This window comes from Mya arenaria, chromosome 17, assembly GCF_026914265.1.
Source record: "Mya arenaria isolate MELC-2E11 chromosome 17, ASM2691426v1".
Lineage (NCBI taxonomy): Eukaryota > Metazoa > Mollusca > Bivalvia > Myida > Myidae > Mya > Mya arenaria.
This window is the reverse complement of record NC_069138.1, coordinates 34,689,794-34,713,790: the sequence shown is the minus strand read 5'-3', so window position 1 is coordinate 34,713,790 and position 23,997 is coordinate 34,689,794. Positions and strand designations below refer to the sequence as shown.

Genomic DNA, 23,997 nt, shown 5'->3' with positions numbered 1-23,997 from the left:
TGTTTTTGTTTATATACTTAAAGAAACTGTTTCTGTTCGTACTATGGCAGTGGTTATACATATTAACAATTATATATAGCTCGATTATTTCTTCCACATTACGTTGGAGCAAAATATTACAAAACGCACCTTTGATGAAACAATTTAATGCCATTTAAACAAATGTAAGTTGAATGTGTGACTAACAATTGCATTTGATTGCTATAAATATAATTATTCACAACTTGACAAGAAAACACAGAGTACCCAAGTAGGAAGACATTTTTTTTTTCAAACAAAAAGAAATATTAAACACGAGTATGAAACAGAACAACACAGGATACACGGACACACAGCATTTCGGCGTTTTGAAGTACATACAACTCACAAATCATTACTAAACGAATTGAAATGCCAACATTAGTATTATATATATATACAGTTCCAGCATATATTGTGTTATTAGTAGTTATAGTTTCCCATAGCGTCTTACAAAATATTTTGCTATCTTAGCAAAAACCTTTTAATTTCTTTCGTTAACTAACGCCTATTAAATTAAATGATTCGGTCTCCTTTGGAATTGTTTAAATAATATTTCAATTGAATAAAGGCAATAGATCATTGACGTATGTAACCATTATCAATAGAAAACAATTGCTTCTAGTAAAGTTTCGTTTAAGGTATTAGCCGCGTAATACACACTTTTTTAAAAGCTTTAACCGACAACATAGTTATAATCACGGTACACTATGGGACTTTTATCCAAATTTTGAAGATTTTTTACCGTGAATTAAAAAAGTTATTTATGTTTCATTACACCCACCCCCAAACTCCAAGGGCTACAAAGAGCGACAAGTAAATATTTTGTCTATATTTGATTTTTTTTCGCATTATCAGAGATTATGAAATAAACACAACAGTTTCTGGTAAAATAAACTTTATTTAACAGAAAACCAGAGTTCAAACGAACACATTATTGATAAACATGGAATTTTTTTATTTTGATTGATCTTATGATTCTTCGGAAAAGAGCAGTTTTTCGCTGTTTGAAAATATATAGCAGTTTTATAAAATTCATAAAAAATAGTTAACTATAAGGCAAGCTGCTGAAATCATTTTAGATATTATCTATGATGTCTATTGAACAATTTAAAAGACAATTTATGATAGTTTACCATCCAGTTTTGAAGAAAATATACATAATGTCATGTTACCATACATTTTTATAGCTAATAAAATGCTTAAAAATCAACCTTTTTCTTGTAAAAAAATATAAAGCTTAATTGGACTTATTCATAAAATGTACTCTTTCAAATAAATGAATTTTACTTATGATACTAACTCAGAATACAGAGTTTAAAACAAATGAGTGTACTTTTAAACTAAAATATGTGAAGAAACAAAAACACTAAGTGGGCTCGCCCCTCCAAAAATATCAGAGTGAAAGTTCTCAACTAATGTTTTTTTTTAATATTATAACATGTAAACAATCTCTGTGGGTAATTTGATGTATATCTGTTTTATTTTGTCATTGGTATTCTAACAATTAGTTATTTTCACAATAATTCTTCACTCTTCAACATTTGAAGTTTGGTCTGTTCCCATGCTTTGTACTTGTAGTGTGTGCACAGATGATAACTACTCAATGCTGAGTCAATGCTGATTTGGTTTTCATGCACCTTCAGGCACTTTACCCATCAAGAATGTTTAGTGCTGTAAAGGAAAAAAAGTTGTACTTTAAAGCCTTTCTAACTAATTGGTATAGATAATTATACTGCCATACATATACAAAATAAAATATAAACAGTTTAATATTTCTCGACATTATTTTGAAAAAAACAACAACAAGCTGATACATACATGTATATATATATATAAAGAAAATTATTAAATGTATCAATAAAATTCATCATGATCATCATCATCATCATCATCATCATCATCATCATCATCATCACCACCACCACCACCACCACCACCACTTGACCACCATCACCACCACCACCACCACCACCACCACCACCACCACCACTTGATTATTGAATACAGTAGGTTTATAAAAACAAAAACCAAGTCAAATATGTTTTATATGAAATACTCACATCATCTCGATCAGATGCGACTGCCTTGCGGATGGACATGGCTGTCAAATCCGCTCTCAAGGATCCAACATAATATTTAATGCAGGGTGGAATTCTTCATAACCCAGTGTTGTTGACTAAGTAATATTCAGTCATTTTCCTGCCTGGAAGAAATTAGACTTCCGATTATCAACCAGCAGAAACTACCACCGTAAAATACAAATGCACAAGTATTATACATTCTACTAATATCTGTTTTAGCCAAGAGTAAGGGTTGGTAGGCACAAATGTGTAGTTGTTGTGCATATGGTTGATAATGATTCACAACAGTATGGGGTTTTAACGAGATCTTCACCAAGCCAATGAATGTCAATAGTGTCCTAGCAGATGCGGCTTCAAGCCCCAAACCACATACAACTTTTTTTCACAGGTTAATTTTGAAAATATGCATTTTGTAAACAAATAACGGGTATGTACATGTATTGTGGTATGTTAGAAATAGGTCACGTACCAAAACACATCATTTTTAAACAAAAATTTAAGTCTAATATTTTTCTAAGATAAAACAATCAATTTAAAGATTACATACTCATATCATATCTTAAACATAAGTTATGTACATAAGTACATATAAAAATATGTAACATGTACATAAGTACATGTAAAATATGAACATGCTGTCTAAACATTTAGCTAATAAAAATGATTTAAGAATTCCAAAGATAAATTAAAAAACAAACGTTTTTGAACACATCAACGTACAAAACTGCTCAAGGATACTTACATTCAGAGCCCTTTGATAAGAATATCCCAGTTCCATGCCGATTGTTGACAGTTCGTTTTTCCGAGAGAAAATCTTCTCTTACGCGTATATTTCACTTATAATCCATGTTTAACTGCAATGACTCAAATTGTTAGATGTATCGTAATCAACTGTCATCGTGTACTTTTAGTGTTTATTTATTTTTAACGTATATTCATGAGAAAAACATCACAATGTTTCCAAATCCTACGATGTAGAAATTCCATTATTGACCTATGAATAGCCGGGAAATACCTTCTGTTTCTAAAAATAGAAACATCCGGTACAGGCCGAATACGCCCGATGTTCGTCGCGATCTGTCACGGCGAGTGGCGATATATCCTTTGGAATTGTTTAAATAATATTTCAATTGAATAAAGGCAATAGATCATTGACGTATGTAACCATTATCAATAGAAAACAATTGCTTCTAGTAAAGTTTCGTTTAAATGGGACAGATTGTTAAGTTTGATTTTTTTTAAAGTTTTCACCGAGAGCTTTTATGATTTTTAAGAAGCAAATTGATAGCATTTGCTATAGAGTAAAACTTGTTTTAATACCCCTTTAAATATATCATATCACAATAGTACCGCCATTATGGTGTTATTCAAAAATGTAATCCATGCAAAAAAGATGCAATTGTTGTATTGATAATTTTAACATGGAAATAATCTAGATTAAATGTTAATATCTTAAATACACTAATACATCTTTGCTTCCTAGTGATAGATGGCTTGCCTTAAATACAAGCACGAGTTATTCAATTAGTTCAATCTAAAACACTTCGTGTTTAATTTATATCAAATGTATTAAACACGTAATATAAAAAGATAAAAGCTAGAGAGCCTCGTTTTTTTGTTTTAAAATGAACTACTTTAATAAATTGTAATATCGTATAATCGATATTTACTAAGTAACATCATTTAAATTAAAATCTAAAATTTAAGTTTAACTTGCAAACACATGTACAGTAACTGACCATTAATGCCGTGATGTTCGGAATAGAGGGTAAACTTTAAACTACTCAGATATATTAATTAATTCGAAAAAGTGACCGTACGATACAATTAAGTGCATTGGTTGGATGCCCACGATGGTCTACAGCTTCGGACCCAGTGATCGAATCATGTTATTATTCTAATTCCCTATTTTATCGTTTCATAAAAGTTCATGTCTTAACTAATCACCTTGATTTGTTTTTAGAATTGTTCATAAAAGTTTTACATTTTATACACATACAAAACCGGCTACTGGTTCTTTACCCATATAAGTTTTGCGATAACGCCGATCTAATTCGATACAGTTTGTACGGAAGGCGTAAAACTATCTTGATGTATGGGGCACAGTTATTGCCAAAGAATTCATAATTTAAACAGATGATCACATACAGTAAGGTATATTATTCCTAGTGAATTAAGTATTACTTATCTAATATACTCACTCGTACATATAACTAAACGGATTATTACATAAAACGGTTTAAAAATACCTACTTTCGTTTTTGACATTTAACCTCATGCATACTGGTTGACGATACATTTCCGAGCAGGGCACAAATCCCGAACACCAGCTAAAACTAGTCTAAAATAATAGACGTGTTATACGGGATTCTTCCAATCCCTAACGTCTAAACGGGAATGTGCAAAAAACGGGGGTGTTTTAAAAATATTGAAATTGTTTTAAGTGAAGTATTTTATGGTTGAAATTGATCATAAAGAGTTATATTCATATTTTACCATGTAAGTGAAATGTTATTTTGCACTAAACAAGCATTTAATGCATTAAAACAAGTTGTTTACCTTTCCAATAAAACGAAAGTTGACTGACACTGACAACAATTATGCGAAGGGGAACAACTCGTTACAATCGTAAGAACTCGGCCTCCTCCGACAAAGCTTCGAGAAAGACCTCGTTATACAATCGTAACAACTCGGCCATGGCCGAAATGTTCCGAGCGATTTAAAACTGTGCCCTAAAGCCTTGCAGGTGCCCTTCATGTATATATCGTTATGTTTTGACAGAATAAAATGAAAAAAAGCCGTCAAACTCATAATTATAAGTTGGATATTTATTTTTTTGTGTACGGAACTAATATAAAATAACATTATCTGGTAATATTTCTTGTTTTTATGATATTTTATAGACGCTATATGCTTTAACCCGGAATCCTGATCGGAACAACTACCCACTTTTGATACTTAACAATTTGTACGTGAAGGATTTGCCATTTCAAAAATCTAAAAAAAATCCGTCAACGTACAATTATTTGGACTACAGCTAAAACACGCGTTTGTTTACCGTGATCGATTATTCGATGATCTAGATCAATACAAAGGCTTGCCTTGGTTACATTTGCGAAGTTTCATCTTGTTTTGTTGAGTATTTTTCTAAAAAAATGTCATTCAATATTTATACCTTAAAGATCAAAATGTAGCACACGGGGGAATGACGTCAGAGGGCGCACGCGCATCTTTAGGTTTTGCAGTTATGTTGACCTACATTTATGATATGTGACCAAGTCTGCGAAAATGGGTCCTAATGAGGAAAAATGACATTTTCAGGTTTTTAAATTTCTGAATGTGCTATGTTTCAGAAATAAAGTCCTGAAGTTTAAAGCTGATATCTTTAAAATTGACGGATTGAGGACAAATTTCGCAATACCACTATTTGTTATAAAATGGCGAAAAAAATGAAGGAAATGGAAACATAAGTAAATACAACGTCCTTGATTTTAAGAGTCTGTATTCCATTAAAATTGAATACAGCATTTTTTATTTCTGTGGAAACATTATCATAACATCAATAACATCATTTATGGAAAATATAACACTACATGTACATTTCATAGAAACGGTTGCCATGACTACAATTTTTTCACGAGAAATTTATCCAAATAAACGCAAAAGCAGCTCAAATAGACAAAATCACATTTGAATTTGATAGATTATGTTTGCAGGAAATATTTTAGTACAGCATTAAAATTTCAGCCAGCTATGTAGTAAAATAGAATGTTAACAGCAATTTTACATAGACCCTGTAAAGAAAATCTGCCACTTTTCTAAAACAAGGTTAATTGTTCAAAAGTAGTGCAGCTTATCCTTGTATTAATCAAAACAAAAAACATATTATTTTAAAACAAGCAATTATTTAAAAGATGTAACTTGTCTGGTGAAATCAATTATTTTTAAAATCAATAAGAATGTTATACTTGGTTGCCATAGCAACTGACTTATACCTAGAATCATTCTTTTTTTTTGCTCATTTCATTCTTTTGGAGTTGTAAGATGACACAGAATGAAATGTATTTACAAGGAAAGCATTGACACATGCCTTATTTGACAAAATTGACAACAAACATATGCATGCAAGGATTATTGAAACTATATTAATGTATAACTATTAACATATAGACTTATAAATGTACACTTTCACATTATACTGCAGTCGTGTATGGAAACTATGAATGCCATCATACTTTACTTATAGATGGCCGACTGTTCAATGATATTCCCATAATTGAAATACATGTTTATACATAAGTATTTAATGATCAATCAAGTGTGTTACTTTTGGTTGCCAAGGAAACCATACATTCCTAAGATCATGAATATTTTATCAATGTAACACAAAGAAATATATTCTTTGAATGTAAATGAAAACATAAAACTTCCACTTACACATGCCAATATATTTATAGCAAGAAACAAACTATAACTTTTGCTGAAACACACACAGAAAGTGTTCTCAATAAAGTTGCCTACTTCAACTTTTGTTTTTTGGCCTTTGAATAGCCTTCTTTTGCAACTAATGGCAATGGGTATGTTGTGTTTTTTGCATTATCTGATCTGCAAAAGTCTCTTTTTACATTATGCAAGTACCATTGCCTTTCTGCACTTATTCCCTCACCAAAGATCTGCTCTGGCAGAACACCAATATCCACTTGGCAGTTTTTCAGTATGTTAATTTTCTCCCCAGGGGCATCAACAAACTTCCTTACTCTTAAAACCCCAGGCTCGTTAGAAGACACCTCAAATGAATGGTATTTCGAAATGTTCTTCAATGGTTTGAAAATGCCTTTGAAGAAGGTGCTCCAGTCATAGAACGACACTTGTTTGCTGTTGCCATCAACAATATGTGGAATGTTGTGGCCATTACGGGATGACATGGCTTCTGTGGAAGCCACCTCCTGTATTGAAGAAAAGCATTACATGATGAATGAATTTCAGACAGAAACGATCCAATATGACATATTATATTGTCACCTTAGTGCAAGAACTCAATATCTGCTTCAATTTCTATATGCAGTTATCGTCTTATTTCACTATTGTGATTATACTGAGCAGTACCCTTGCACTATGTAATGCCTACATGAAGTATATAACATCAGTGAATTTATTAATTACCTATTATATCTAAATATACATGATAATAAATGAACTTATTTTATATAATAATCAATTTAATATAACATTAGTCATATATGATTATTTTCAATCTTAACTATAAAAAATCCCATTTTCTTCATGCCACTTCTTATTAGTTTATAACTGTATTAAAAAGAAGGAAATTAATCAATCTTGAAACATGTGTAAGTAATTTATGTCTATAATTGTTTTAAATTATTTGTGTGGTAAAAATCTAACTCCCTGAATACCTCAACTGTCTCTGCATCCATGCATCTCATTCTGTTTTTCCAAACTCCAAAATGCCAGTCGCATGAAAATTTGGTGTGGCCGGCTAGCATCAGTGAGTATTGGATTGTCTTATGCCCTCCTGGAATAGAATAGTTAATTGTTAATAAGATCTCTTTATTTCAAATTAAACTCTGAAATATATATGTTGTTTATTTTATAAGTACAACAAATCAAAAGCTTTTAAAGCTACACATCTGTTTCACTCATCTAAAGAGTTACTGAAAACCTTGTGAGATATTTAAAAAGCAATAACATAATTTAGTTTACATCATGAAACATTTTTTTTTCATTTTTTTCCACTAAAACACAACAACTCTCACCTGTCAATGTTCTCCACACAGCATAACCAAGAACGGCATTATTTTTGTTGTCCTTGGCAATTGTCAAAGTGGAACTGAGCATGTGCCTCACCCAGGCAAAACACCTGTTTCTCTGAAAAATATTTATCCTTCTTATCACTATTCTTAGTCATCACCATCATCAGCAACAGAAGCAAAAATTTAACAGCACCAGTATTTAACATTAATACAACAAAACATTTAAAACATTTCTCATAACTAACATATACCAAATAAATGTTCAGATACACATCCAATTCCAGATTGTGAGATGTGCATGATGGCTATTGACCAATGGAAATGTTACATTCTTAATCAGTTTGTTTTAATGAAGTAAAACATTTATTGCTAAGAAGTGCCCCTTCAATTCTCAATTATTAACATTTGACATCAGGACATCTTATAATGACACAGAACAGATTGCAATTTAAAACTGTAAAAAAGTGAATTCAGATTTATATATGAGTAGTGAGTCTCAGTCAAAATGAATAAGCTTACCAGATCCTTCACAGCAAACTCCAAATACCTCACATCTCCTCCGGCAGTTTTGAAATACAGGGGTCCAACCTGTAGTAGATAAAAGCTTGCATTAAATTTGACAACAGTATCTGGTAATTAGAACCAGCATTTTATTCTAAATATTGAAAGATTCAATTTCTAAATCATGTAAAAAGAATTCTAACATAAACACTTTACATTCAATGAATACACTACCAGGTATGTAACCATTTAAGTAGAAGCATACATTTACTGCAGTAAACCTTAGGCACTCACAAGTATGATACACATGCAAATTACTGCACAATAAATCCTTTAAAAAAATAATCTCTTGCAATAAGTTGATAAATTCAGTAAAAAAAAACAACATTTGATTATTTGCTTGTACTTGATAGAAAAAAATCAACTAACCTGTTGGCTATGGTGTGGAATATGAACCTGCTGTGCAAAGTCCCAGCTGTAGTGGACGGTTGCATCTAAGGAACATGACTCTGAACCTAAAATATAAATAGAATTTAACATATATTTTAATTTTTAGACTAGAAAATATTGAAGCATGACATAAGACAGCTAAAACTATAGCGCATAGAAATTTATTAACCAAAGCACACCTTCAACTTCATGTTTTCACTACATGTAACTTTAGAGTAATCACACTGCATTCTATATTGCTCCCTCTGATGTCTAGCACTTTCAACATGACTTTCATATTCATCAAGAAGTGTCATTTTATCATCTTCAGAAAGGGCACCACTTTGTGAAATATTAAAAGAAAAGGTTTGGCATCTAAAACACAAGTCTGTTTTTGGTTTAGCTAAGACTATATGTGGGCATATCTATCTCACTTGCACCAGAACTCTCTGGACACAAAACATGAAAATAAAGTCTATCAACTTCTAATAACTCTTCGCGAAATAAATGGTCTTGGCTTAATTCGTAGGGGGTGGTGCTTGCTTCACTCAACTGGGACATTTTCATAAAAAGTTCAAGTGTTTTTCAAATTTTCCGCCATAATATCTGTTGCTATTAGTAAACCGTATTTTGTTACGGAAAAATACTTCCGGGTTAAACTGTCAAAAGGTTATTTAAAATAAACATCAAATGACAATTTAAATAAAGGATGACAACATAGATAACTGCATACATTACCTTCCAAATAATTGTTTCCGTGTAATTAATCCGAAAAGCATTCTAATGCCGTGTGGATAAACCGGCAAAACCGTCATATCTTCAGTACGGATTTCGACATGTTTCCATCAAAATGGCGGAGAGCGACACCTTCAGATCAAGGGCGATTAATCATGATTTAAGGTCAGGCAGCATGAATATTATCGACAATAATCAACTGATAGCAGAGTGATGTGCCTTTATATTGTTTATACACTTCGATTATGTAAATTCTTTGCAAAATAATGCCAAATTAGTTAATTGACAAAACGATAATTGCTTAGAAAACGTGTTGTGTTTTTTAATCTCGCTTTATCTCGGTAACGTGATTACCTCAACAGGACTCATTTTCGCTGACGACGTCACATATAAATTTATAAATAGAAATCACGCTTTACATTTAAATTTCATGTTTTGAAAAACATCGGAAACAATAAATAACTTTGCAGCTAAGTGTTTATTTAATATAGTATACTTATTAATTATAATTGTATGACCATGTATTTTCGCTTTTCAAGTGTTCGGTATTTGTGCATACCATAGCATAAATTTAAAGGTAATTTACTGTCTATAAAATGAACGATTTTCGACATAAAATTGATGAGATCGTGAATCTGTACTTTGACAGATGTTGTCACATTAACCAAAGATGTTTCATATGCAATTTTAACTTGCTAACTCTCCAAGATAATTGTGAAAAACCTCGAAAAGTGTTCGGATTTGTGACCTTAGCCAGTAGATAGTTTTAATAATAATAAGTGTTGGTTCATTCATTTCAAAGTTAAATACATTTGATGTTTGGCTCATTTCATTTTCATGCATGTACTCTATGTTCATTTCACAGTCACATGCATGTAATATACATGTATGTTCATTTCAACGTCAAGTACTTAATGTTTGTGCTCATTTCACAGTCACATGCATGTTGTATGGGTTCATTTCACAGTCACATTTCACAGTCACATGCATGTTGTATGGGTTCATGTCATAGTCACATGCATGTTGTATGGGTTCATTTCACAGTCACATGCATGTTGTATGGGTTCATTTCACAGTCACATGCATGTTGTACGGATTCATTTCACAGTCACATGCATGTTGTATGGGTTCATTTCACAGTCACATGCATGTTGTATGGATTCATTTCACAGTCACATGCATATTGTATGGGTACATGTCAATGGCACATGCATGTTGTATGGATTCATTTCACAGTCACATGCATGTTGTATGGATTCATTTCACAGTCACATGCATGTTGTATGGGTTCATGTCATAGTCACATACATGTTGTATGGGTTCATTTCACAGTCACATGCATGCTGTATGGATTCATTTCACAGTCACATGCATGTTGTATGGATTCATTTCACAGTCACATGCATGTTGTGTGGATTCATTTCACAGTCACATGCATGTTGTATGGGTTCATGTCACAGTCACATACATGTTGTATGGATTCATTTCACAGTCACATGCATGTTGTATGGGTTCATGTCATAGTCACATGCATGTTGTATGGGTTCATGTCATAGTCACATACATGTTGTATGGGTTCATGTCATAGACACATGCATGTTGTATGGGTTCATGTCAACGTCCCATGCATGTTGTATGGGTTCATATCACAGTCACATACCTGTTGAATGCGGTCATGTCATAGTCACATACATGTTATATGCGGTCATGTCAACGTCCCATGCATGTTGTATGGGTTCATATCACAGTCACATACCTGTTGAATGCGGTCATGTCATAGTCACATACATGTTATATGCGGTCATGTCAACGTCCCATGCATGTTGTATGGGTTCATATCACAGTCACATACCTGTTGAATGCGGTCATGTCACAGTCACATACCTGTTGAATGCGGTCATATCACAGTCACATACCTGTTGAATGCGGTCATGTCATAGTCACATACATGTTGTATGGGTTCATGTCACAGTCACATACATGTTGTATGCGGTCATGTCATAGTCACATACATGTTGTATGGGTTCATGTCATAGTCACATGCATGCTGTATGGGTTCATGTCATAGTCACATGTATGTTGAATGCGGTCATGTCACAGTCACATGCATGTTGTATGGGTTCATGTCACAGTCACATACATGTTGTATGGGTTCATGTCACAGTCACATACATGTTGTATGGGTTCATGTCATAGTCACATGCATGTTGTATGGGTTCATGTCAACGTCCCATGCATGTTGTATGGGTTCATGTCATAGTCACATGCATGTTGTATGGGTTCATGTCACAGTCACATACATGTTGTATGGGTTCATGTCATAGTCACATGCATGTTGTATGGGTTCATGTCATAGTCACATACATGTTGTATGGGTTCATGTCATAGTCACATGCATGCTGTATGGGTTCATGTCACAGTCACATACATGTTGTATGGGTTCATGTCACAGTCACATACATGTTGTATGGGTTCATGTCATAGTCACATACATGTTGTATGGGTTCATGTCATAGTCACATACATGTTGTATGGGTTCATATCACAGTCACATACATGTTGTATGGGTTCATGTCACAGTCACATGCATGTTGTATGGGTTCATGTCATAGTCACATGCATGTTGTATGGGTTCATGTCACAGTCACATGCATGTTGTATGGGTTCATGTCATAGTCACATGCATGTTGTATGGGTTCATGTCATAGTCACATGCATGTTGTATGGGTTCATGTCATAGTCACATGCATGTTGTATGGGTTCATGTCATAGTCGCATGCATGTTGTATGGGTTCATGTCATAGTCACATGTATGTTGTATGGGTTCATGTCATAGTCACATACATGTTGTATGGGTTCATGTCACAGTCACATGTATGTTGTATGGGTTCATGTCACAGTCGCATGCATGCTGTATGGGTTCATGTCATAGTCGCATGCATGCTGTATGGGTTCATGTCATAGTCACATGCATGTTGTATGGGTTCATGTCATAGTCACATGCATCATGTCATAGTCACATGCATGCTGTATGGGTTCATGTCATAGTCACATGCATGTTGTATGGGTTCATGTCATAGTCACATGCATGTTGTATGGGTTCATGTCATAGTCACATGCATGTTGTATGGGTTCATGTCATAGTCACATGCATGTTGTATGCGGTCATGTCATAGTCACATGCATGCTGTATGGGTTCATGTCATAGTCACATACATGCTGTATGGGTTCATGTCACAGTCACATACATGTTGTATGGGTTCATGTCACAGTCACATACATGTTGTATGGGTTCATGTCACAGTCACATACATGTTGTATGGGTTCATGTCATAGTCACATACATGTTGTATGGGTTCATGTCACAGTCACATACATGTTGTATGGGTTCATGTCACAGTCACATACATGTTGTATGGGTTCATGTCATAGTCACATACATGTTGTATGGGTTCATGTCATAGTCACATGCATGTTGTATGGGTTCATGTCACAGTCACATACATGTTGTATGGGTTCATGTCACAGTCACATACATGTTGTATGGGTTCATGTCACAGTCACATACATGTTGTATGGGTTCATGTCACAGTCACATACATGTTGTATGGGTTCATGTCACAGTCACATACATGTTGTATGCGGTCATGTCATAGTCACATGCATGTTGTATGGGTTCATGTCACAGTCACATACATGTTGTATGGGTTCATGTCACAGTCACATACATGTTGTATGGGTTCATGTCATAGTCACATGCATGTTGTATGGGTTCATGTCATAGTCACATGCATGCTGTATGGGTTCATGTCATAGTCACATACATGCTGTATGGGTTCATGTCACAGTCACATGCATGTTGTATGGGTTCATGTCATAGTCACATACATGTTGTATGGGTTCATGTCACAGTCACATGCATGTTGTATGGGTTCATGTCACAGTCACATACATGTTGTATGGGTTCATGTCACAGTCACATGCATGCTGTATGGGTTCATGTCATAGTCACATACATGTTGTATGGGTTCATGTCACAGTCACATGCATGCTGTATGGGTTCATGTCATAGTCACATGCATGTTGTATGGGTTCATGTCATAGTCACATACATGTTGTATGCGGTCATGTCATAGTCACATGCATGTTGTATGCGGTCATGTCATAGTCACATGCATGTTGTATGGGTTCATGTAATAGTCACATACATGTTGTATGGGTTCATGTCATAGTCACATGCATGTTGTATGGGTTTATGTCATAGTCACATGCATGTTGTATGGGTTCATGTCATAGTCACATGCATGTTGTATGGGCTCATTTCATTTTCATGCATGTACTCTATGTTCATTTCACAATCACATGCATGTAATATACATGTATGTTCATTTCAACGTCAAGTACTTAATGTTTGTGCTCATTTCACAGTCACATGCATGTTGTATGGGTTCATTTCACAGTCACATTTCACAGTCACATGCATGTTTTATGGGTTCATGTCATAGTCACATGCATGTTGTATGGGTTCATTTCACAGTCACATGCATGTTGTATGGGTTCATTTCACAGTCACATGCATGTTGTATGGGTTCATTTCACAGTCACATGCATGTTGTATGGGTTCATTTCACAGTCACATGCATGTTGTATGGGTTCATTTCACAGTCACATGCATGTTGTATGGATTCATTTCACAGTCACATGCATGTTGTATGGGTTCATTTCACAGTCACATGCATGTTGTATGGATTCATTTCACAGTCACATGCATATTGTATGGGTACATGTCAATGGCACATGCATGTTGTATGGATTCATTTCACAGTCACATGCATGTTGTATGGGTACCTGTCAATGTCACATGCATGTTGTATGGGTTCATTTCACAGTCACATGCATGTTGTATGGGTTCATGTCATAGTCACATGCATGTTGTATGGGTTCATGTCAACGTCCCATGCATGTTGTATGGGTTCACATCACAGTCACATACCTGTTGAATGCGGTCATGTCATAGTCACATACATGTTATATGCGGTCATTTCATAGTCACATGCATGTTGTATGGGTTCATGTCATAGTCACATGCATGTTGTATGGGTTCATGTCATAGTCGCATGCATGTTGTATGGGTTCATGTCATAGTCACATGTATGTTGTATGCGGTCATGTCATAGTCACATACATGTTATATGTGGTCATTTTATAGTCACATGCATGTTGTATGGGTTCATATCATAGTCACATGCATGCTGTATGGGTTCATGTAATAGTCACATATATGTTGTATGGGTTCATGTCATAGTCACATGAATGTTGTATGGGTTCATGTCATAGTCACATGCATGCTGTATGGGTTCATGTCATAGTCACATGCATGTTGTATGGGTTCATGTCATAGTCACATGCATGTTGTATGGGTTCGTGTCATAGTCACATGCATGTTGTATGGGTTCGTGTCATAGTCACATGCATGTTGTATGGGTTCATGTCATAGTCACATGCATGTTGTATGGGTTCATGTCATAGTCACATGCATGTTGTATGGGTTCATGTCATAGTCACATGCATGTTGCATGGGTTCACGTCATAGTCACATGCATGTTGTATGCGGTCATGTCACAGTCACATACATGTTGTATGGGTTCATGTCACAGTCACATACATGTTGTATGGGTTCATGTCATAGTCACATACATGTTGTATGGGTTCATGTCATAGTCACATACATGTTGTATGGGTTCATGTCATAGTCACATGCATGCTGTATGGGTTCATGTCACAGTCACATACATGTTGTATGGGTTCATGTCACAGTCACATACATGTTGTATGGGTTCATGTCATAGTCACATACATGTTGTATGGGTTCATGTCATAGTCACATACATGTTGTATGGGTTCATGTCATAGTCACATACATGTTGTATGGGTTCATGTCATAGTCACATACATGTTGTATGGGTTCATGTCATAGTCACAGTCACATACATGTTGTATGGGTTCATGTCATAGTCACATGCATGTTGTATGGGTTCATGTCATAGTCACATACATGTTGTATGGGTTCATGTCATAGTCACAGTCACATACATGTTGTATGGGTTCATGTCATAGTCACATGCATGCTGTATGGGTTCATGTCACAGTCACATGCATGTTGTATGGGTTCATAGTCACATACATGTTGTATGGGTTCATGTCATAGTCACATGCATGCTGTATGGGTTCATGTCACAGTCACATGCATGTTGTATGGGTTCATGTCATAGTCACATACATGTTGTATGGGTTCATGTCATAGTCACATGCATGCTGTATGGGTTCATGTCACAGTCACATACATGTTGTATGGGTTCATGTCACAGTCACATACATGTTGTATGGGTTCATGTCATAGTCACATACATGTTGTATGGGTTCATGTCATAGTCACATACATGTTGTATGGGTTCATGTCACAGTCACATGCATGTTGTATGGGTTCATTTCATAGTCACATACATGTTGTATGGGTTCATTTCATAGTCACATACATGTTGTATGGATTCATTTCACAGTCACATACATGTTGTATGGGTTCATTTCACAGTCACATACATGTTGTATGGGTTCATTTCACAGTCACATGCATGTTGTATGGGTTCATGTCACAGTCACATACATGTTGTATGGGTTCATGTCATAGTCACATGCATGTTGTATGGGTTCATTTCACAGTCACATGCATGTTGTATGGGTTCATTTCACAGTCACATACATGTTGTATGGGTTCATTTCACAGTCACATGCATGTTGTATGGGTTCATGTCATAGTCACATACATGTTGTATGGGTTCATTTCACAGTCACATGCATGTTGTATGGGTTCATGTCATAGTCACATGCATTTTCTTTGGTTTCATGTCATAGTCACATGCATTTTGTATGGGTTCACATCAAAGTCGCATACCTGTTGTATGCGGTCATGTCATAGTCACATACATGTTATATGCGGTCATTTCATAGTCACATGCATGTTGTATGGGTTCATGTCATAGTCACATGCATGCTGTATGGGTTCATGTCATAGTCGCATGCATGTTGTATGGGTTTATGTCATAGTCACATGCATGTTGTATGCGGTCATGTCATAGTCACATACATGTTATATGCGGTCATTTTATAGTCACATGCATGTTGTATGCGGTCATGTCATAGTCACATACATGTTATATGCGGTCATTTCATAGTCACATGCATGTTGTATGGGTTCATGTCATAGTCACATGCATGTTTTATGGGTTAATGTCATAGTCACATGCATGTTGTAATGGTTCATGTCATAGTCACATGCATGTTTTATGCGGTCATGTCATAGTCACATGCATGTTGTATGCGGTCATTTCACAGTCATATGCATGTACTTTGGGTTCATGACACAGTCACATGCATGTAATATGGGTTCATTATACAGTCACATGCATGTAATATGGGTTCATTACACAGACACATGCCTGTAATATGGGTTCATTACACAGTCACATGCATGTAATATGGGTTCATTTCACAGACACATGCATGTTGTATGGGTTCATTACACAGTCACATGCATGTAATGTGGGTTCATGACACAGTCACATGCATGTAATATGGGTTCATTACACAGACACATGCATGTAATATGGGTTCATTACAAAGTCACAAACATGTAATATGGGTTCGTTACACAGTCACAAGCATGTATTATGGGTTCATTACACAGTCACATGCATGTAATATGGGTTTCTTACACAGTCACAAGCATGTTATATGGGTTCATGACACAGTAACAAACATGTAATATGGGTTTATTACACAGTCACATGCATGTAATATGGGTTCATTACACAGTCAAATGCATGTACTATGGGCTCATTACACAGTCACATGCATGTAATATGGGTTCATTACACAGTCACATGCATGTAATATGGGTTCATTACACAGACACATGCATGTAATATGGGTTCATTACACAGTCACAAGCATGTAATATGGGTTCATTACACAGTCACATGCATGTAATATGGGTTCAGTACAAAGTCACAAACATATAATATGGGTTCATTACACAGTCACAAGCATGTAATATGGGTTCATTATTCAGTCACATGTATAATGTGTTTGTTTATTTTACAGTCACATGCATGTAATATGGGTTCATTACACAGTCACAAGCATGTAATATGGGTTCATTATACAGTCACATGTATAATGTGTTTGTTTATTTTACAGTCACATGCATGTAATATGGGTTCATTACACAGTCACAAGCATGTAATATGGGTTCATTATACAGTCACATGTACAGTCACATGCATGTAATATGGGTTCATTACACAGTCACAAGCATGTAATATGGGTTCATTATACAGTCACATGTATAATGTGTTTGTTTATTTTACAGTCACATGCATGTAATATGGGTTCATTTCACAGTCACAAGCATGTAATATAAGTTCATTATACAGTCACATGCATGTATTATCGGTTCATTACACAGTCACATGCATGTAATATGGGTTCATTATACAGTCACATGTATAATGTGTTTGTTTATTTTACAGTCACATGCATGTAATATGGGTTCATTACACAGTCACAAGCATGTAATATGGGTTCATTATACAGTCACATGTATAATGTGTTTGTTTATTTTACAGTCACATGCATGTAATATGGGTTCATTACACAGTCACAAGCATGTAATATGGGTTCATTATACAGTCACATGTATAATGTGTTTGTTTATTTTACAGTCACATGCATGTAATATGGGTTCATTTCACAGTCACAAGCATGTAATATGGGTTCATTATACAGTCACATGCATGTATTATCGGTTCATTACACAGTCACATGCATGTTGTATGGGTCCATTTCACAGTCACGTGCATGTAATATACATATTTGTTCATTTCACAGCCACAGCTTAAGAAGGCATATATGCATGTAATATACATGTATGTTTATTTCAAAGTCATATGTATGTAATATACATGTATGATCATTTCAAACTCACTTGCTTGAACTATGTGTTCATTTCGCAAATTATGCATGTAGTTTGTGTTTATTTCATAGTCACATGCATATGATATTGGTTTATTTCACAGTCACTTGTTTGTATGTGGTATGTTTATTTCACAGTCACATGCATATGATATTGGTTTATTTCACAGTCACTTGTATGTGGTATGTTTATTTCACAGTCACAAATTGCATTTGATATTGGTTTATTTCACAGTCACGTGCATATGATATTGACTTATTTCACAGTCACACGCATGTGATTTCTTTTGTTTTCATTTTACAGTCACATGCATGAAATATTGATTCATTTCACAGTCTCTTGCATGTCTTGAAAAAGTACTCATTGTTAATGGAATTATGTCAGGTTGTGGCATCGTGCTCGTTTGGAATTGATAACATTGAATAAAACTCAGGCGAAATAGGTTCCTCCAGGCCCTTGATTCCACTGTTTTATTAATTCGAAAAAATGGCAGGATTCATCCTTTAAGAAATATTTCTTAAAATAATCGTTTGTGCCGTGCTCATCTGTGTACCATTTTCTGTCGACAGGAACTCATTATGGCGGGAAAACTTTCACGAGAACAGAAGGATCAACTTGAGGATTGGATTGGACAGGGCCCGAAGACCTTCCGCTTGTTGTACGCAATTACACGAGATGGTTGCTCGGCGGGGACCTTCCACACAAAATGTGACAAACAAGGACCCACTGTGACTGTACTGTATAATCCCTCGGGGTCCGTGTACGGGGGATACACCTCAACGGATTGGAATAGAAATTTGAGTGGTTTCAGCAGTGATGCAGCTGCATTTTTATTCCAACTAGCTTTCTCTGGAAAGACAACAATGGCAAAATTCTGCGTTAAAGATCCTACCCAAAGTATCTTTAATTACCCGAGTCACGGACCCTTATTTGGTTCAAATAATCTTTTCCCATTCTACGATTCCGTTCAAGAATCAAAAGGTGTTTTCAAACTGAACGGAAACAACTCTTTTTCTACGTGCTATAACATGGATGGAGTACCATCGTGGGCAGAGATTAACAACGGAAACTTGGACGTCAATGAGCTAGAAGTGTATCAACTTACAGGTATAACTATACTACACGTATAATTCTAAAATGTGATGATGATTATGATGATGATGATGATGATGATGATGATGATGATGATGATGATCGTTGTTTTGATTTTCAGAAGGAAGGGAATCAGACGTTCAACTGGACAGAAGCTGGCGAACAGTTCCTGACCTGAACGACAAGGTCTACCTATCTTATTTTACCCCGTGTTATAAGAACAAAAAACTCGTAAAAACGATATACGATATTGTAGTCATTGATTTAATTTTTTTTTTAGTGACGTAAAATGATTAAAAATTAAAACTTAGAATATTACAATACTTATACTCGGCCACATGTTTACGAAAAACACATTCTATGATAACGTATGTTTTTGAAAAGAATAAGAAAATATACAGTTTCAATATATTTTGAAGTTTCGTGGTAAAAATGATATATTATTGAGACTGAGATTCTAATGTGAGTACATTTGTGTTACTGGGTCTCACTGTGACCGTCATTTTCAAATTCCTTACAGACACTTTCTGAACTTACTACAGCAATTCAGGGCCAAAAAACTCCAAGAAAAGCGAAAATGGCCGGCTACAGACTGACCCTTTTTGGACTTGTTGGTTCCGGCAAGTCCAGTTACTGTAACACGATAATGACCGCCTTCCAGGGCCGGGTTAGTCACAGGGCCGCATGTGGGAAAGGGGATACAAGCGTCACAAATACGGTATGTTTAATGAAGGCAATGTAACATAACGAATTCTCTTTCACATCTAGAAATTGCATGAGTATCATCATTAAAGGTAAGGTATCAGTCCTTCTTGCAGAGTGGTAGTGGTTAAACAGAGGTTAGATTTTTAACTCGTAGAAAAAAGTTGTTATCAAAGCCTTTTTTGTCGTCCGCTTCTTCGTCGCTGTGCAAACTCGGCCCCTGGTCAAAACCACAATACCGTTACACATATCAAACACCAATTTAGCATTCTGATATAGACTTCGTATCATTTTAGAACCTTATTTGAGTATCGAGTCATTATATTTTATCCCCCGCCTTGAAAAGGCGAGGGGATATAGTAATGGTAGGCGCGCTTCCGTGCGTGCGTGCGTCCGTGTGTGCGTCCGTCTGTCCCACATTCATTTCTTTGCATCTCCTCTTTCATTTCTCATGCGATATCTACCAAACTTTCACAGATTGATGATCATAAAGTGAAGCAGCGCATATTGTCGGGCTTTCCCGATTCGACCATTTTTGAAAGAGTTATTGCCTTTTGCTTTTTTTACATTTAAAATTGGCTTCTTCGCCACTGCTCTTACGTTTTTCATGCGAATTCTACCAAACTTTAACAGATTGATGATCATAAAGTGAAGCAGCGCATATTGTCTGGCTTTTGTGATTTGACCATTTTTGAAAGAGTTATTGCCCTTAGCTTATTTTACATTTAAAATTGGTTTCTTCGCAACTCCTCTTACGTTTTTCATGCGTTTTCTACCAAACTTTAACAGATTGATGACTATAAAGTGACGCAGCGCATATTGTCGGGCTTTTGCGATTCAACCATTTTTGAAAGAGTTATTGCCCTTTTTTACATTTAAAATTGGTTTCTTCGCAACTCCTTTTACGTTTATGATTATATAGTGACGCAGCGCATATTGTCAGGCTTTTGCAATTTGACCTTTTTTGAAAGAGTTATTGCCCTTTCTTAATTTTACGCATTTCTTATGTTCCTGAGAAACTACCATTACTATTGAATGGCTTTCGTTACAAAAAAATGCACCCATGAGGCGGGGGATATAGCTGTATGTGACCGCTCTTGTTGTATTTCCAGTATCACCCATACACGGTGAAGACGGAGGCTTGTGGACTTCTGAGTTTCAAGCTGTGTGACACACGAGGAATATCAAACAAGGCATGCCTGGATTTGACGGAGTACAAGCACCTTGTACAAGGACATATGCCAGAATATTATGAGGTGAAGGTCAAAATAATATGAATATTTTTTTTTACTTTTTTACAATTATAACATTAGCCCTTCAGGTCAAAATAATATGAATATTTTTTTTTACTTTTTTACAATTATAACATTAGCCCTTCATCCAAAGCTTTGCTTTTTTAAAATAAAAACGTATAGGCGACAGTATAAATGTTAGTTTTAATAGGCAAATACATGCACAAACATTGGTGTTTTACAACAGTTTTGCTGAAATTAAAACAAGCTCATGTACTCAAGGCATATTTTTCAGTGGAAAGTGTATCGCGTGCAGAGTTCAAGGTCACATTTCGTGGTCAATGTTGCACCGGATGGATTTTGTAGCCACATATCATTTTAAAACAAATATGCAACGTTATTTTTTACCTGATATTCAATCAATCTTTACATATTTATAGAGCACTATTTTAAAACCTTTGTTAAGATAAATGGGATTCTAATCAAACTTTTATTCAGCAAATATGTTACATGTATATCCGTCCGGGACATTTGTAACACTCCTGTGTCACCCCTTGTTTTACTTTTGAATTATCCATTAAAGTTTAATCCCGAAGTCGAGTTATCACTGGACGATTCGCATTTCGTCTTGCGGCCCAACCTTGAAGACAAGACCCACTGCGTGGTTTTTGTGCTGGACGCTTCGTCCCTTGACGGTCTGTCCGCTGAAATACTGCAGAAGCTTCGTGCCTTGAAAATGTTCTGTATCAGGAAAGGTAACTAGAATTTTGTTGAATGCAATTTGTCATTCGGAACTCCTCGGTTAATTTCCATCGCAAACAATCCCGGATGTATGCCGGTTCATCAGTAGAAGTAGTTCATAATAGTATGTATTATTATAGTGTTTTTAAGTGTATTTTGTATATCTGCGTTTCAATTGATTGCCAGTGAAGTGTTTCATTGCATAAATAATTAAGAATCCCGAAAGTAAAGTCATAAAGGTTAACTGCTAATTTGAAATTACTTTGCGATCTACTTGCAGTGTAGTTAAATGTTAAGATTTCTGACATTGTAAACCGTCCATATATACATCCGAGGATGTTTTCGATGGAAAATTGCCGAGGAGTTCCGATGTGCAATTTGTATGGAATATTGATGTAGGGAAAAGGTCAGGGACAACTCAACCTGTATGCGTATGCTTCCTATAATTAATGTAAGAAATGTTTAGGTTTTTTTTTAAGTTAATTTGATTTTATGTATAATTAGGCCCATAATATGCTTAGTCTAACGTATACAATTATTGTCCCAGTTCTCGTGATTACTACTAAGTATATACTAATTAATTTGGGCGTTGTAACAACATATGTCTTTTATGGTATCATATTTCAGGCGTATCTCAAGCAATCCTCTTGACTCACATTGAACTGATAGACCCTGAACTTGGCGGGGATTTGTCAACCGTCTTCAAGAGCGCCCAAGTTGCAGAGAGTGTTAAGAAAGCATCAGATCTTCTTGGACTTCCGCGAAACTCAATCCATCCCGTGAAGAACTATGAATGTGAAGTCGCCTCCGATGAGAAGATAAATTGTCTGGCTCTGCTTGCTTTTCAACAAATTCTTTATGCTGCCGAAGATGGAGTGGAAAATTTGCTGATGAAGAGAGAATCCGCTAGTAACAAACCTGGCAGAGAACTTGTGGAGGTTTGCGGCTCCGAGTGTGTGGATGAGTCTTCAAAGTAGATGAACTTCGTGTGGAAAATAAATCCAGTGTGACTGAAACCCGGCGATTTGACCACGCTGGTACTATTTTCCAAGTGCCGGAAGATTTATACAGACTACTTGTACAATTGAAGGACCTTTTCGTTGATGAACACTTCAAACTATTTAACTTTGTTAACTTGTTCCAGTGACTGAACTTTGTGTCGAAGACTTATTCAAGTTAAAGAATTGTATAACTCATTTAGAATTGAGCAGCTCGTAGGGTAAACATTAGCAAAATGGCTATTTTCAAAGATATGAATACATTTTGTATGTGTATATTCTGTTTTCGTTGTCAGTGTATAGACTTGAAAAGAAACTGTTACTGCCCGTTACTGCCTTGGACGATTTGTCCAAGTGATATAAACATTTAAAGGACAACTTGTCCAAGTGACTGGACTTTGTGTTGACGACTGATCAAAGTTACTGAACTTTATAGCTCATAAAAACTAGCACTCTTTATGACAAACGTTATCAAGCAATGCTAGTTATCGAAAATACGAAAATGTGAATTTTCTCTTTTGTTTTTTGTTTATATATACTTAAAATAATGTTCCTGCCCGTACAATGGTGATCGCTGACGCAACAGTTATAGCTCGATTGTTCTTTCCACATAACGGTGAAGCAAAATATTACTAAACGCACCTTCGATGATGAAACAATTTA

The 23,997-nt window shown here is 35.4% G+C and overlaps 2 protein-coding genes across 5 annotated transcripts; one reads left to right on the top strand and one right to left on the bottom strand.

Moving 5' to 3' along the window:
* The first annotated feature begins 4,125 nt into the window (after nucleotides 1–4,125).
* On the top strand, nucleotides 4,126–23,997 carry LOC128223948 (interferon-induced protein 44-like). Of its 3 annotated transcripts, none has more exons than XM_052933460.1 (7): nucleotides 4,126–4,256; nucleotides 19,139–19,676; nucleotides 19,783–19,847; nucleotides 20,182–20,379; nucleotides 21,476–21,619; nucleotides 22,179–22,350; nucleotides 22,964–23,997. In XM_052933460.1, the coding sequence occupies exons 1-7, from the start codon at nucleotides 4,239–4,241 to the stop codon at nucleotides 23,311–23,313; spliced, it is 1,485 nt and encodes a 494-aa protein (XP_052789420.1). In that variant the 5' UTR covers nucleotides 4,126–4,238; the 3' UTR covers nucleotides 23,314–23,997. The 3 variants fall into 3 exon arrangements, with proteins under 3 accessions (XP_052789420.1, XP_052789421.1, XP_052789422.1); XM_052933461.1 differs by having other exon boundaries at nucleotides 4,156–4,251; XM_052933462.1 differs by lacking the exon at nucleotides 4,126–4,256 and adding an exon at nucleotides 10,012–10,115.
* LOC128223950 (uncharacterized) lies at nucleotides 5,476–9,777 on the bottom strand. Of its 2 annotated transcripts, none has more exons than XM_052933468.1 (6): nucleotides 9,542–9,777; nucleotides 8,804–8,889; nucleotides 8,393–8,461; nucleotides 7,877–7,988; nucleotides 7,517–7,635; nucleotides 5,476–7,048 (listed from the first exon to the last, which is right to left on the bottom strand). In XM_052933468.1, exons 4-6 carry the CDS (start codon nucleotides 7,956–7,958, stop codon nucleotides 6,620–6,622), a joined length of 630 nt encoding a protein of 209 aa, XP_052789428.1. In that variant the 5' UTR covers nucleotides 7,959–7,988; nucleotides 8,393–8,461; nucleotides 8,804–8,889; nucleotides 9,542–9,777; the 3' UTR covers nucleotides 5,476–6,619. The 2 variants fall into 2 exon arrangements, with proteins under 2 accessions (XP_052789428.1, XP_052789429.1); XM_052933469.1 differs by lacking the exon at nucleotides 9,542–9,777 and adding an exon at nucleotides 9,004–9,381.